At 51.1% G+C, this 16,548-nt stretch overlaps 1 protein-coding gene across 1 annotated transcript in view; it reads right to left on the reverse strand.

Moving 5' to 3' along the window:
• Positions 1-16,548, reverse strand: part of ZSWIM5 (zinc finger SWIM-type containing 5) — a 97,649-nt gene that overhangs the window by 9,506 nt on the left and 71,595 nt on the right. The window contains exons 3-7 of the mRNA XM_015636200.2: positions 13,194-13,342; positions 12,402-12,552; positions 6,984-7,163; positions 4,559-4,735; positions 2,190-2,336 (exon numbers count right to left, since the gene is read on the reverse strand). Coding sequence (XP_015491686.1) covers positions 2,190-2,336; positions 4,559-4,735; positions 6,984-7,163; positions 12,402-12,552; positions 13,194-13,342 — 804 coding nt within the window. The remainder of the gene's footprint in view (positions 1-2,189; positions 2,337-4,558; positions 4,736-6,983; positions 7,164-12,401; positions 12,553-13,193; positions 13,343-16,548) is intronic.

The raw sequence follows: 16,548 nt of genomic DNA on the forward strand, positions 1-16,548 counted from the left end.
GAACATCCCTACTGCAGCAGCCTGAACCCAATATGTGGGTAGCTCTGTCCTTAACACGTGGGTATCAACTCAGCCTGACTCAAGCAACTCAGTTTGTCTTTCTAGGACGTGAGTAGACCCCTGCAGTGCTGCCCATCCTCCACCTCTGCCATGGGGCACCAGAACTCTAACAGAATCACAGAATCGCTGGGTTGGAAGAGACCTTCAAGATCATTGAGTCCAACCCATGTCCTAATACCTCAACTAAACCATGGCACCAAGTGCCACATCCAATCTTTTTTTAAACACATCCAGGGATGGTCACTCCACCACCTCCCCAGGCAGACCATTCCAGTACTTTATCGCTCTTTCTGTAAAAAACTTTCTCCAAATATCCAACCTATATTTCCTTTCATGCAGCTTGAGACTCATTAAGCTTGTGTCCTCTCATTCTTGTCTTGTTCTGTCAGGTGCTGCCTAGAGAAAGAGACCAACCCCCACCTGACTACAACCACCTTTCAGGAAGTTGTAGAGAGTGATAAGGTCACCTCCGAGTCTCCTTTTCTCCAGGCTAAACAACCCCAGCTCCCTCAGTCGTCTAAACATCCTTCCTAAACTGAGGGGCCCAGAACTGGACACAGCACTCCAGGTGTGGCCTCACCGGGGCCCTGTATGGGGGAAGAATGATCTCCTTGCTCCTGCTGGCCACACTATGCCTGATACAGGCCAGGATGCTGCTGGCCTTCTTGCCACCAGGGCACACTGCTGGCTCATGTCCACCCAGCTGTCACCAGCACCCCCAGGTCCCTTTCCACCTGGGCACTGTCCAGCCACACTGTTCCCAGCCTATAGCATTGCAGGGGGTTATTGTGGCCAAAATGCAGGACTCGGCACTTGGACTTATTAAGCATCATCCCACTGGACTCTGCCCATCCATCCAACCATTCCAGGTCTCTCTGCAGAGCCATCCTACCTTCCAACAGATCGACACATGCTCCCAGCTTAGTGTTGTCCACAAATTTACTAATGAAAGACTCAATACCCTCATCTATGTCATCAATAAAATACTGAACAGACCTGGCCCCAGCACAGACCCCTGAGGGACACCACTGGTCACTGGCCCCCAGCTGATGCAGCACCATTCACCACCACTCTCTGGGCCCGGCCATCCAGCCAGTTCCTAACCCAGCACAGAGTGCTCCTGTCCAAGCCAAGGGCTGCCAGCTTTTCCAGGAGTGTGCTGTGGGAGACAGTGTCAGAGGCCTTGCTGAAGCCCAAACAGAAAACATCCACAGATTTTCCTGCACCCACCAGGTGGGTCACCTGGTCATAAAAGGAGATCAGGTTGGTCAAACATGACCCTACCCCTCCTAAACCCACGCTTGCTGGGTCTAATACCCTGGTCATCCTGTAAGTGATGACACTCAGTATAAACTGCTCCATTACCTTGCTGGGTACTGAGGTCAGGCTGACTGGCCTATCATTACCAGGATTCTCCTTCCCACCCTTTTTGTGAATGGGAGTCACATTGGCCAGCTCCCAGTCATCTGGAACCTCACCAGTGAGCGAGGACTGTTGGTAAATGATGGCGAGTGGCTTTGCAAGCTCATCTGCCAGCTCCCTCATCACCCTGGGATGGATCCCATCTGCTCCCATAGATTTATGAACATCCAGGCGGCTCAGCAGTTCTCTGGCTGCCTCCTCCTGGATGACAGGGGGACCATTCTGCTCCCTGCCACCATTTACCAACCCAGGAGGACAGCTGTCCTGAGGACAAGCCATCTTCCCACTGAAGACTGAGGCAAAGAAGGCATTAAGCACTTCCACCTTCTCCCCATCTGCAGTTACTGAGTTCCCTCCCACATCCAGTAGAGAACAAAGGTTGGTCTTACCCTTCCTTTTGCCATTAATACATTTGTAAAAACATTTTTTATTATCCTTTACAAAAGCTGCCAGATTAAGTTTGAACTGAGCTTTGGCCTCTCTTAACTTTTTCCTACATACTCTAGCAACACCCTTAAACAATTCCTGAGAGACCTGACCTTCCTTCCAAAGATGATATATCCTCTTTTTATTCCTAAGCTTCTTCAAAACCTTGTTGCCAATCCAGGCTGGATGTTTGCCTCATCAAGGCAGAAAAGACCTTTCCAACCAACCGAGACACCCTGGCCAGACATGACAAGACACATCTCACGTTGCTCAACTCATACCTTTCTTCTGATGCTTATATATTTCCAGCTGCCTTTGTTGCTGCAGTCGCAGAGTGTTGATTATGGCAACAGTTAGGCGGAGAGCTTCTCTGGGATAACCATGGGAGCGCAGCGCATCCACCCGAGCACAGGCTGTGGGGACGTGTTCTGCAAGGCAAGGAACAGGGGGCACGGCTGAACCAGAGGAGAACAGGCATTGACAGGATGGTACTCATGGGGCATCCTCTATTCATGTTCCCCATACCTGAGCTGAACTCCTGCTTCCTGTGTTGAATGCATCCCTTTCTCCCTGCTCCTGGAAAGGATGCCTACCAGGAATACTAGCGGGACTCCTGCCACATTCAACCCACAGCAGCCACGTCAATACCTAAATCCCCACCTCCGCAAAGCTTATCTAATGGAAGCATTTCCAACGCACCATTGCTGCAGTATGACAGCTCCAACACAGGCTGTTACAACCCTGCTGCTCCTTCTCCTAAAATCTGCATGGCTCGTCTGGATTTGCTCTCATGGCACAGGTGATGATACACAGGGTGAGGCTGTGCTCCAGCACTGTGCTGGGGGCACTGGCAGACTTGGGGTGATGCTTTGAACTGACTCCCTAACACCTTCGTGGAGCGAGCTCTGCAGACATCCTGTCTCTTCTGCAGTTCTCCTACCTGGTGTTTTATTATTAGGAACAGTTGCATGAAACCCCCTCCCAGGACTCACAGTTGCTTAGGAATTCATCTGCTCCTGCTGCTTATTGCTCACCTGAAATCACAAGCAACTGTGGAGAGGATTATGACTGAGTGAGAAATTAGCAGGAGCAGATGACATGACATGCTGCATAACAAGCAGCAAAAATCCCATTTTCCTTCAAAATGTCCTACCAAGGGGAGAAAAAAAACCCAGGCAAACACAGACAATCTGAAGTTATCATAGAGGGATAATTTATATTCCTGGAAGAGTTCAGAAAGCTCTGAAAATGCAGACAACCACCTCCACAAATGGGGTATCCACATCCCGAAGGTCACCCACAAGGAATACATGAGAAAGAGATTTCAGAACAAACACATCTGTAAAAGAGCTTCTTGTTGCTCCCTCTATTCATTTGCTAAATGGATGAAATATTCATCTTCTCACTGAATTCATCACTGGAAGTTGCTGACAAATCAGCCTCCTCTCCCAGCACTGAGACCCTAAAGAGGTGCCAAGAAAGCAAAAGCGCAAAATCCAAAAATCATGGCAAATATATCAGAAAAATAACGTGCACCAACCAGCTGGGGAAACGGGCTCACCAGTACCCAGATTAGGCTCAGGACAGGGAAACCACCACATCCCTTCTAGATGGAGTCCATAGATGCACTAACCTACCACTGCTGCCTGTGGTTGTGTGGGAAAGAGAACTCCTGCCTGAAGCTGCCTAAAATTCTTCCCAGAGCAGAAATATCCTCTCCTGTCTCCAGCTAAGGTGTACCAACAGCCTAACATATGGGCCCTTCCTATCTCCTGGCATTAACAGCAACTTATTGCCTGCCACTCCAGAAACTTCATCTCTAGTCAACTTTAAATATTCTTTTTCCTGGTGGCAGACCGCAGCTTCTGGAGTGGACAACAGTGCAGTGGTGGGCTTTGCCCTGTTCTGTGTTCATATATTCAATTCTTGGGCTGTAGGGGATAAGTAATTCCCCTTCCTGCAGGTGGGTGGGGACTTGTATCTCCCATTTTGGGGTCTGTCTTACGGCTGACAGCCACACCAGGCTCCCACCCAAGCCCTTCCTGTCGCTGGTTCTCATCCCAGAAAAGGAGCTGTCAAGCGTCCACAGATCTGCCCAGGGTCATGACTTTGCAAGAGAGAACTTGTGTGGCTTGAGGTACTCGGGCTAAAAGTCTACAACACAGGAGGCCTCTGGACTTGCCTAGCCAAGTATACCTTAAACTCCCACGAGGCTTAACTGGACTGACTGTTAATTGCCTTTAAGTGAAGACTAACAAGAAGGTGAGAGCAGGAAACAGAAAACCCAGAGGATACAGCTGTGCTTTGCAGTCAATTTTCAAGAGACTAAATGTCCAGACCCCTGTACTGGAAACAGTGAGAGGTTGCTCTGGTGACAGCTAAACACTGGCAGGATGAAAAGAGACATGATGTGCTTGGTCCAAACTGCCCAAGACAAGCCCAGACGATAAACATCTGGAGATTGCTCTGAGGACTATGACTTGGGTGTGGGTAGGCATTGAATTCTTCTGCTCCCCTCGCTCCTCAGGCTAAGTGCCAGGGTAGCAATTTCAGTCTAGGATGCAGAAACTCCCAAGGACCCAGGACAGCCTCAGGTCACTCCTCTCCACGAGCAACCCTACCCACACAGGCTGCTGGTTTGGACGCTCACCCAGCCACAGTGGCTGTCCCTGGGAGTTGAAGAGGAGGCTCTCGCCCTCCCGCTGGTAGGAGGGGGACACGTAGAAGTCACTGCTGATGATGCGCTGCAGGTGGCTGTCCTGCCAGTGGAGGTCACAGCCTTCAATCGCCCGGGTGAACACGGTTCGTCTGGGCCTGGCCAGTGAGTCTGCAAAGAGAAAAACCATCAGTGCCCTGGTGGAGCAGGGGCAGCCTGTTCCTCCTGCCAGACATGACCTCTCTGGGCAGAGCTCTGCCTTTACAATGAGAACAAAACCGGGTCTCCAAGATGGACATGGGCTCTGGCTTTGGATACCCCTACTAACTACCCCATCTCTGAGGGAGGCTAATGTCTCCTCAGACAGCATTGCTAAGTAACTTGCTAGAATAGCTGACTTGGTCAAAGAGGTGAGAAAAGAGGAAGGGACCACCCACTCATTTGTTTTGTGACCACAATCCACTATCACACACAAGGCTGACGCCTGTGTGTGTCCCTCCCCTGTGACACTGAGCATGCAGGCAGCTGCCCCGGGGTCAGGACCAGGTTTCCTCAGCAGTACTGCCCTGCAAACACCATGAGCTCTCCTCCTCTGCTCCAACACAAAGTCTCAGCTTCACTGAACTGCAGCTTCTTAGATCAGCAGCACCTGAAGCCACGAAGGGAAGCACACAATTGTGTCTCATCTGCCCACGGGTGTTGGGGGGGAGCCATCACCCTCCAGTAACCTCTGTGGGCTGCGTGAGAGGGCTGGAAGGGAGGAGACAGCATCGTCTGAAACCCACTGCTGCCCTGCACCAGATATCTGCACTCCTCTTCAGAGCTGCTCTGTAACTTCATGGGCATTTCTGAAGCTACTAAATGCTGGATTAACATTTCACCCCATCCAGACCGATCAAGACAAGTGGTTTGCTATGAGAAAAAAAACCTGTCCGGAGCAATGCCACTATCACTCCAGCCACACTGGATCATGAAGGCCAAACATAGCTAGCAGGCTGCAAAACTGGAAGCCCCAAAGGGGGTGCAACGCTCCGTGTTAGGTCCTGCAACCCACAAGAGGGGCCGAGTTAAATGCATTCAAGGGTGGAAAACAAAAGGCACTGTTCAAAGCTGATCCAGGGAGGCTGGGTAAACATGCTCCGGAAACGATGGCAACAAGCAATTAGCCAGAATGCTGCAGGCACCCTGAGGTGGAGAGAAATTAAACAGGTGTTTGTATGTTGAGAACCAAGCCTGCTCACTTTACCAGGAAGGATTTCAAGAATCAGCTGTTCTTCAGTAATAAAAGAGGCTGTCAACAATCTGGAGCAGTATTTGCATATGCACAAACATGAACCCCAGGACACCTCCAGGATCTGTGCTGCTTTCAGTCCACTTCTTGGGAGAGGCAGGAGCACAGGGAGAAAGGGACATCCCTGGCATGTGCCTTGGGAACTCCCTGCAGGTCTAAAAAAAGTGACCTGTTCAACCCTAGCAACCTTCCCCAAATGCCAGAGCAAATCCTTGGGAGAGTTGGGAACACCACAGGGGTAGTCCTGGGGCTGGTGCAAGACATGGAGCAAGGCCAGGTTTAAATTAAGCTGCTCCCTGAGGAAGAGCATAGGGCCATGCAATCCTGGCTACTGCTGGGGTGGTTGGCAGGACAGTCACGCTCCCAAACTGGTGCAGAGGGACTAATCCCACCCAGAAGAATGAAGTTCCCCCTTCAGCAGGGCTACTGTCCCCCTCTCCTCCACCCACTTTGGCCACACATAACACACCGAAGAACAATCCCAGTGCAGCAGACAGAGGCATGTGAAGAGCAATAACTTTCAATTAATGTCTACTTCAGGCAAAAGGAAGAAGAAAGAGTGCTTAAGTTTAAAGGGATCAAATGCTTTGTCAGCGGTTAAGAAACTATTTTAGCACTAAGGAACAACCCCTTAACTACACCGCTCTGTCTGTGCTCTGCACTTGAACTGTGTTAACATTCCTGGCTAATGACTTCCCTACCACCTGAGTCACTGCCTTTAAGTGAGGCTTAAGGGCTGGGAAATGGGCTCTGCACCATCTCCAGCTCCTCACTTTCACATTACAACCAGGACTTCTGAGCTCAGCTCAGCTCTGTTGCAAGCAGCACTGTTTTCCTGTATTACCCCATGCCCAAACGTGCACAGACTGCAGGGGTCTAAACTGCCCCAAAGTTAAATTGCTTTAAAACAGTCTCTAAACTCAAAACACCAGCAATTCTACCCTGTAGCAAAGAAGCAAATATTTATATATAAAACCAGAGGCTGTGAAGACAAATATTTTGTATTCCTATGACTTGCAGAAATGTCACCAGCTGCTAAAGTGAGTTCTCTCAGCTTTGGGGTGAGTTTTGACCTGGACCCAACCCCTGTGGCTGTCAGCTGGATTTCCACTCCCTGCCCGGACTCACCTTGGCTGTGACCGGAGCTCTGCGTAAGCGCGTTAGTGATGTTGGGAAGCTCGTTACCATAATTGCCATCTTCCAGGGGACAGACGTCCATCTCGCCCCACTTGCGCAGCTGCCGGAGCCAGCAGGATTTCTCTTCCAGCTTGCAGTGCGGGTTTAACACCACACACACCCACAGCGCCCCTAAACAAAGCCAAGAAATCACGGAGGTGCCACCGCCATGTGTGCAGGGCAAAGCTCTCCGGCCGCCTTGCTCGCCTTGAGAGCCTGAAAGGTTCCATCGAGGTTTGTAAACTCATTTCAGCATAATGCATGGACCCAGGAGGGGGATTTACACAGCTTTTAAATAAGAAGGAAATTAACTCTATCCCAGCTGAAGCCAGGACAAAGTAAAACTCCTCCATAATGAAGCTAAATTATAATCTCATGAGATGGGGGACAGTGAGGAGGAGGGAAGGAGAGAGCGGCTGTGTATGAATTTCTGAGTGCTTCTGTCTGCCAGGACAAATCTAGTGTTTGAACTACACATCAAAGCATGCTTAAAAACACCCTGGCAAGCTGCAGAGTCTGTATCTCCAAAGACTAACCTGATTCTGATCCTACCCACGTTCCAAGCGCTTTAAAACCCTCTCTGAATGCTATTTCATCAGCCATTGTTCTTCAGGCCATTTGCATTCAACTATTTAAAAAGGAGATTTGGTGTATTTTCTTTCTATTTTTTTTTTTCTTTTTCAATCCCTAGTAGCCCCCCAGCCTGCAGAGGAACCAGCAGAGGAACCTGGAGCTTGGCTTGATGTCTTGCAGGCAAGAGCCCTCCCTGATAGGGGTCCTTTGGATCCCACAAGCCAAATTGCTCACCAGTAGGACACCCACGCTGACACCCTCTGGGTCAACCATGGGACCTCCCATGAAGCTGATGATGCTGTCTGCTGTGCAAGAGGCAAAACTAGGACCAAGGACATCTGTCATCATTAAGATCCAGCTCATCCTTTGATAAAACAGGGCTGACGTTGGTGCTAACTGAGCCTTGCAGACTATTCCGGGTCATTCACTGCTAGGATAAGGGCTACAGCAACGTAAGTGCAAACCTATGAATTCTTCTCTCGCTAATTTCATTTCTACCCAAATTTCCCTGCAAGGCTGCCAGGATGCAGCATGTCCCCTCCCTTGTGCTTCCCTGCAGGGTGGGATGTCTGTGGGCTGCCACAGCTGCAATGTGAGTTATCCCCAGGGATCCCCTCGGGCTGAGCAGTTCCTGCTGCTCCTCCCTCTGCCCATGTCAAATCCTGTCACACACATGGGACAGCTCATCTTCCCGCAGAAACACCTTCCCTGCATCTCCTCCATGGGCTCAGCAGAGACCTGGAGCACCTTCCTTCTTCCTGCCCAGCCTACTGCTGTCCCTCACCTCCCCATCGCTCCCAGAGCCAAAGTTCCCACCCCAAAGTGACAGCCAGTGGCACGACAACATCACCCAACATGCCTCCACTGCACAAGGAGATTCCTCCACAAGCCCAAACCACCTCCCTCGCTGGCTGTGTTCTGAGCAGCAGCTCCCCAGCTGCACAGCCCTGCCATTGAGCCAAACAGCCCCAAGCGAGGCTGCAGATCTGACAGGAGCCAGAGCAGCCAGGCCCCTCTGCCAGACAACGCGAGGCAAACTCAGGCTGGGCAGCGATGTCCCGGCCCTGGCTCCGCTCCGGTGCCTCTCCACTCCTCTGCATTACAGCTGAGCTTTGGTGGTGCTTTTGGGGGGTGCATGTCCCCAGATCAATCCTTTGCCAGTTGGAACTTGTGGACTTGTCTGGTTCAAAACATTAGTAAGGCTTTGGAGGCTGTGCATGTCTGGCTCCTTGGAGCCACCTGGCTTGGCAGGAGAGACATCACCGCATCACAACGCAGATGGTGGCAGCAGCATCACATCCAGGAATGGGCATGGGAAAAGCAATTGCAGGCACGAGCATCAGCAAATGTCCAAAGCAGCCCTTGCCCGGTTCAGCTCAATCTCTGCTCCCAGGAAACCCCACCAACACCTCACTTCTTTCTGATGAACGGAGGGATTAAGATTTTTGAGCTGAAACATCAGCAATTAATTAACGTGTAAAAGAGGTACCTCCTTAGGGGCCATCAGCTTCAGAAAATGAGTCTTCCTTAAGGAAGGGGATAGAACTTCCCACCTCCTCGGGTGGCCATGAGAAAAAAACCCGCACTCAACTCTGGGTGTTGGGTATTCCCTTCCCATCAGTGCTCCTGCCTGTTGTCATTGCTCTTCTTCACCCACTTTGGGGCTGCTTGTGTGAAAAGCAGCCTCGGGCAGTTTCAACTCACGCCTCTGAGGGTGCACAGAGCTTGGCTGACAGGCAGTAACAAGGCCTGGTGCTCCAGCTTCACCGCCCCCAGGAATGGGATGCACCCGCTGGATTTTTGGCTCCTACAGCTCTGCTAATATGCGTTCCTTGGAAGCCTCATGACTTTGCTGCCTATTTTTGAGAGCCCTCTGAGGCATCCTTTGCATGCCAAAACATTATGCCCCTGGGCTCTCCTGCAGAAAGAACAATGTGGTGGGGAGGTGGGAAGCAGGAGGGAAGTGAGATTTGCATCTGTCTCCGTCATGATAATTATCTGGGAGATATAATAGAGTGGTTTTCTGAGCCCTGTGGTCAAGTGACATCAGCTGACAGCACAAGTGACTCCTGTCCTGAGCCGAAATGCCACGCCAGGTCAGACTCCATGTCTCTTCACATGCTGCAGAAACCTTCATCTGAACTTTCTGATAGCAGGAGGTTAAGTGGGGAACAAAGCGGCAGATCACGATTAAGCTAAGCCTCTAAACAAAAATGCTTTTTGATGACGGGGCTGGGTGCAGGGACAGGGGGGTCAGAGCCTTCCCAGCCCAATGGTCCTGGCTGCTGGCCCCAGAGAACACAAGGCACTCCGATCCCGCGCCCAAGTTTCCCAACCATCAAAGAAATTCTCCCGTTTCCCACAGGGTCGCTCCCCGGCTTAATCTACTGAAATTCCCCACTGTAAACAAGTGGCCGAGATAAATAAACCCGTCTCCAGGCAGATTAAGGTCAGGCTGCACTTCAGCTGGTTTTTCGTCTATTTTTTGTAATTAGGCTTTAATCGTAAGTACTAATGCGCCAGGGCAAATACTCCCACGCCGCTGAGCTCTCCATCCAGCAGGTCCTTCCTTTGGCTCCCCAGCAGACGGGGCAATAGAGATTCAGTTGGCAGCACATGCACAAGTGAGCGATCCCGTTTTTATTTTCATTTTCTTTTTTTTTTTTTTTTGTAACTCTGAAATCCTGCAAAATCCTTTACATTTTCCCCAGCATAAATCCACAATCTTCTTTAAGGCTGATCTTCTTCCAATCCCACGCAAGTCTGTGATGGAGTCTTTGCTAAAATCGATGATTAATTATTAAACACGTGCCCAAAATAATTTGAAAAGGCCCATTTTTTGCTTCTAAGTGGAGGAGGATTGTGCTCTGTGCCAGAGCTTCCCGTGGCAGCTGGCAACAGGCCCCTCATCCCTCTCTTCAGCAGTAATGGTAACACCAGCAGCTTTGGCACCCACAGGCAGTGGTATGTGGTGCTTCCACTGCCCTATGTGCCCCAGCTACTGTTACCCACCCAGGGATGGTTTAGGACACCTCTGCATTCCTGATGTTTGTTACTGGTGAGCACCTCCAACTCAGAGCAGCTCTGGTCTCTCTGTGCCCCCACAGCTCCTTCAGAGATATATTCTGCTCCTACAGTAAACACTGCCCAAGGCCAAATGCAAAAGGCTTCTGTAAAATGAGGGAATAATTCCTGCTTTGAGTACAGCCCACGCCCATCCTGGAGCTGCTTCTTGGAGCATCACCATGTCCTCTACAGGAACTTCTCTTCAGCATGGAGGTGCCCAGACACTCACGTGTGACATGCCTGTGCCAGGCGAGCTGCTCTGACGTGTGTTGGCTGGCACCACACTTCCCCTGCTGTCGTGTTGATCCAGCACTGGTAGGGTCCTGACATTGCCCAGCCACTTTGCCATCTGCCAACAGGGATGTGCTGACACCTCCTCCCACTCCGCCGACCAAACCTGCGTGCACCGACCTGGTTCTTGTACAGTTAAGCCAGGACCGAAAGCCAACCACTCTCCCCTTGCCTGTGCAGGAAGGGAGGGAGGGCTCTCGTCTTGGATAGCAGCTTGGAAATCTGGCCAAATAATCTATAATTTTAAGCAAATTGCTTCCTGCGTCCAGGCCTTCCCACACACCCATCCATTCATGTATCACCAATGTGTTTGCTTTCTTCCATGTGGAAATTCTGGCTTGGTGGACTTGGCCACCTCTCCAGGATCCTTGCATATCCAGTTGTCTAGCTGCAGCATCCCAAAATCCTGGAAATATCTTCTTGGCAAGCAAGCACAGATGAGCTCTCCAGAGCTGGTGTGGTTATTTCCATCCAGGAAACTTCATACAGAAACAAGACATCCCACCCCTGCCCAGATCTTGTCTGCATAGTTTGGCCAGGTTTCCCAGCCTCATTTCTATTTGCATTTTTTGGGCACTTGGTAGGTGGGTATGTGATTCCCAGCTGCAGTCTCAGATGTTCCAGATCCCAGACCATCCTAATCCTTCTTCCAGCTCTACCACATCCCTTTGGTGCCAGTCCATCAGCCCATCAGCCCTTGCCCTTGCACAGTATCTCCAACCAGCAGGCTGCAGAGGAGCTCAAACTCACTCATCAAGCTATGGCTCAAGTCAAACTATTCACCCAAGATCCCAGATGTCCAGGAAAGCCCCGAACTGTAGGGTTAACATACAACCCTACTCCCCAAGCTCACGTCATCTAAATGTTTTATTCTAATGATATTACAGTGTCAGCCAGCTGAGCTGGTGTCTAAGGTGCTTAGCCAGAATTACCCAGAACTGCATTTCCCTCTCAGCCAGGCTCTGTGCTGTTCATCCTGCCCCCCTCACCCTGGAAACGTGCACCACAGCAGGCAGAATCTGTTAGATGTGATGAGACTGGAGAACCTGCCTTTCCCTCTCTGGATAGTGTTTCCTCCAGGAACAGCACTTCCACATCCAGGTTACATCCAGCCCCTGGGGCTCACCAGCTCTGCATCCTCCCTCACAAAGGCAGCTCACCAAACACTAGCCTGCTGGAAGCATGGGACCAGCAACACACTGCACACCCGTCATCCTTGACCCCTTTGCAGGAGAGAGGCAGGTTTAAGGTTTTGAACTGTGTGGTTTGGGCCTGATCCAGCTTTCTCACAGTGATTCCCCAAAAGGGGATACAGTAAGGTCCTGGCACATCTCCGGGTCTCTGCTCCCAAAAAAGAGCCCCATTGGGCCTCTGTAATGATGTCCATTAGCCCAGGAGCCCACGTAACTCTGCTCCTCACTGCAAGGCAGTGACCCTTACCCAGCTCATCCCAGAGCTGCCGGCACTTCTCTGTTATGCCTGTCCCCTGCTGCCTCCAGAGGGAGAGCCGAGGATCAGCCATGAACTGCTCTGTTATCAATGTCAGCATCCTGGCCCCGTTGGAGTCCCTCATGCGCAGCATCTCCCGGACCTGGAAAGGACAAAAAGAGAGTCTTGGGTGACACAAACCAGGGTCCCTCAGAGGTATTTAAGACATGTTCACCTGGCTGGCAACCCACAGTTCCCTCAGCCTGAGGGTCCAGACTGTAAATACATACATACATACATGTGTGTGTGTGTGTGTGTAATGTGGAGTCATACATTATAACCCTCATGCAATGGCTGTGATGAGGCTGATTGGAGCCCAGTTGAGCACCAGTCACAGCCAGGCTGTGAAGGAGACAGATTAAGAACATGAAAGCAAAGCCCTTCTGCAAAGAAAGAAGAGCCCGTACGTTGGTGAGATTTGTGGGTTATGGTCCTACCTTCCCATGGTCTTGGTAGGCTCTGCAGGGTTGGCTTTTTCCCCACTGTGCTGAAGGGGAGATGGGGGAATGCCCTTCCTTGCACAGGGATTACAGCACTCATGGGAGGAAGGGACCAGCTAGGACAGCAGGTGAGACAATCCAGGCCTGACCCAGAGCCTGGATTACAACCGCCTGCTCCGCGACAGGGCGAGGAGGCACTGGAGCAGAGATTCCCAGCTGTGATGGGCACCCTGCCAGGGCAGCCAGCGAGTGCCAACTACGTGACACGCTGAGCAGAGATGGGAGAGAGCAGCCAGCTCCTCACCTTGGCAAACATGGAGTTGAGCTGCTTCCCCGAGCCGTAGTACCCTCCCTGAGATAGGAACAGCTTCACCTGCTCTCGGACCTGCTCCTCGTCCAAGTGCCAGCAGTTCTCGTCATCGATGCTGGCCCCAGCAGTGGGGTCAGGAGCGCCTGAGAGGATGAGGGGAGAAGAGAGACAACCATGTTTACGGCATCAGGGTCAGCAGTCCCACTAGCAAGGAGTCGACCTACCTCTGTTTTATTAGGGACCCACCTTTACTTTATCAGCTCAGGTAACAGAAAACCAACTTGATTCCTCGGCAGTGAGCCCAACTGGCAGCACTGTGCTGTCCTAACACAGTGGTGGCAGCAGCCATCTGGAGGGATTCTGACCACAGCACTAATGCTTGCATGGCCCCTCACCCTCTGTATCCCATGTGAAATGAGGCTGAGGAAGACCAGGGATCTGCCTTCCTCCAAAGCCCCAGGAGTGCAGGCAGCACAGCTGCAGAGCCCGGAGCACTCTGCGGCTCCAGGGATTGCCCAGTGTGCTCCTGCTCCTGCTCCACATCACCGGTTTGTTAAAGCATCAGTAAAGCTCCAATTCCTGCAAGCCCTTCCCCATGTCTGGAACAGTCTAACAGAGGTACTACTGCACTTGGGCTCCAGAGCCCTGGGTTAAACACCTAGTCCTGCCCCTCACTTGCTTTAGGACAGGGGACAAGTCCCCGGGCATCAGTGTACCTGCCTGAGAGAGACCCTCCATGGGAAATAACAAAGGATCAATAATCCTTCAAAAAGCAAACTGTGACCAGAGCAGGGCCTTTGGCAGACACACATATGCATTCACAGGCTGCTATTCTTCCAGAGAACAAAAGAAAGAAAGAAAACCCACGATTGATTTAAACAAGTTGGACCAAATTTCCTTGCCTTGCCCCTTTTGATTCCCATTTTCCCACCCAAGCACTAACCTACGTCCCAGCCATGGGTTCCAGGGCTCACAGGACAGACAGCAGCACAACTCCAGTAAGCAGCCAAGAGTACAAAATGGAACAGAAACTCGGATTTTTAGCTGTCTGCTTTTGGCTCCTGCTCTACAGAAACTCCTTAGGGAAAACCAGTACCAAGGAGGGACTGCTGCAGCTGGAGGATGCTCCATTCCACATTGGCCTGCTTCTCCTAGCTCCCTCTCAAGAGAGGAAGAGGGTCAGCACAGGAAGAGCAAGGTGCTGCATGAGAAGCCATGGGATACTGTAGCTGACACATTCCCAATTAAATCTTCATGACGTCTTTTCCAAAATTGGGATCTGGCCAGGGAGCAGACACCACCTTCCCACAAAGCCAGCCTGGGATGCTGTGCCTTGTGTGTTGCTGAGCTAGGAGCTCAAATACAATTAATGAAAATTGTGCTCCAGGATGCCTGTTCAGCAGGGCAAGTATCTCTTCCTGGCTTGTAAGCTAGACAACATCAACCTCAGGGGTTCTGCTCCTCCAGCAAAGGCTGAGAACTCTCCTGACCTGCTAAGATACAGTTATTTGTATTTTATGCCCTTTACAAAATTACTTTAATTTCTGCTAACATTCACTGCCTGAGAGAAGTTCCAGCAAGCTCTAGGCATGCTGAAGGGACAGGATGCTGCTGCTCCCTCTGCAGAATAATTTACAGTCGACACAACCACATAATTGGGACGAGAGCTGAAGCAGCAGAAAGGAAATCACAGTTCCTGGATGAACATGAGGACTTTTGCCACACATGCCCTGATCCTGATCCCACTCCCCTGCCACAGCTCTGGAGAAGCAGTTAAACCCTGAGCCCCCTGCAAGGGGCGAGTCCTGCTCAGTGTACCACCTGAGTTAGCTCAGAGTCCTGCCATAAGCCAAGAGGGAAAATCACAGCCAGGGACAGGGACAGTCCATGCCAGCCCTCTGAGCTTTTCTGTGCCTTTTCCTTCCCTCCCCCAGCCTCATCCTTATCTCGCAGATAAAGAGCAGACAAGCCAGTGATTATCCCCTATCAAGAACCAATGACTAATCTGTCTACCATGAGCGCTTATCCGGCCCCATCACTAGGTATCCCAGACGCTTGCACTCTTAATATCCTCCCCCCCACCATCCTGCCCGCCACCCCCAGCTGCAGCTATCCAGAGCAGCCTCCACTGCCTCTGCAGGGTCACCTGTCTGCAGGGACCAAGAGGGCACAGACACCTGAGATGACTCTTCCCATCAAAGCTCAGCTCATCCTTCACCGTGGCCACGACCGCTGTGACAGATTAAGGAGGAGGAGGTCGCAAAATGCAAAGAGTAGGTGGGCTTTTTGGGGGTTCCCAGGGCTACCCCTCGGTGCCTGCTGCTCACATGTAGCGTTAGCGACGGAAAGCCCGAGCAGCAAGGAAGGGAGTGTGCAGCTAAATAAAACCTCCTCCTCCCACGCAACACATTGAGCACTTCGCACGTTGGGGTTCGGGCCGTAGCCAAATTAGCAACACGCCTCCCGCGCCTCCAAATAAAGCCCAAATTTGCTTGTAAATGTATTTTTTTCTCTCTTATAAAAGATTCAGAGAGAGGGCTGCAATAGCAAATTCCCACACGTGCAGCACAACCCAGCAGATAACAGGCTGCCCAATTACGCTGGGGAGCTGGATAAACATTTAAGAGCAAACAACGGGATTTGTGCTGGGTTTAAATATTAATGGCAGGATTTGTCCACTTCCCCTTGCCAACGTTCACACCGTGGGGGCTTCGGCAGCGGCATGCCGTGACGCAGCTGATGAGTGATTCCATGTCTCAGCTCCAAAGGAGCTGGGAACGGCATGTAAAACAGCCCGGCGCCTGCATAACACATTTCTCATATAGCAGCATTCATGCTCCAAGGAGCCCTGGTTCAGATGTGCTGGATCTTGGTCCTGCCGGATTCAGATTTAAGGAAACACCACTGCACATCTTGAGTGGAAAGAGTGTTTCACCAGCCCGTTTACAGCTGGCTGTAGAAACTGAGATAAAAATGCAATCCATCACACCCCCAAGCTGGGCTCCCCCCAAGCTGGGAGCTCGGGGGTTTAACTGTTTGACAGCCAAGTGAGACTTGGCAAATACAACAACCGAGAAAAAAGGACTGGAAAAATCTACAAATTAGGAAACAGAGTGAAGTCAGGCATGGAAAATTCAACTCCTTGCTCAGAAATTAGCTGCCCAACATGAAGAAAACAAAAGGGGCTTCTGGACTGGGAAGCCATAGGTTTCCAGGGCTGAGGAGACAGTAGAATCCTGTGGGTCCTGCCAAAGCATTGGCACATCCCAAATCCAAGCTCCTGAACCCAAGAAGGATACATCAGCTGAGTAGCATGGAAAGCACTCCTAGAACATCTGACTTGAAGCAG

This window comes from Parus major, chromosome 8, assembly GCF_001522545.3.
Source record: "Parus major isolate Abel chromosome 8, Parus_major1.1, whole genome shotgun sequence".
Lineage (NCBI taxonomy): Eukaryota > Metazoa > Chordata > Aves > Passeriformes > Paridae > Parus > Parus major.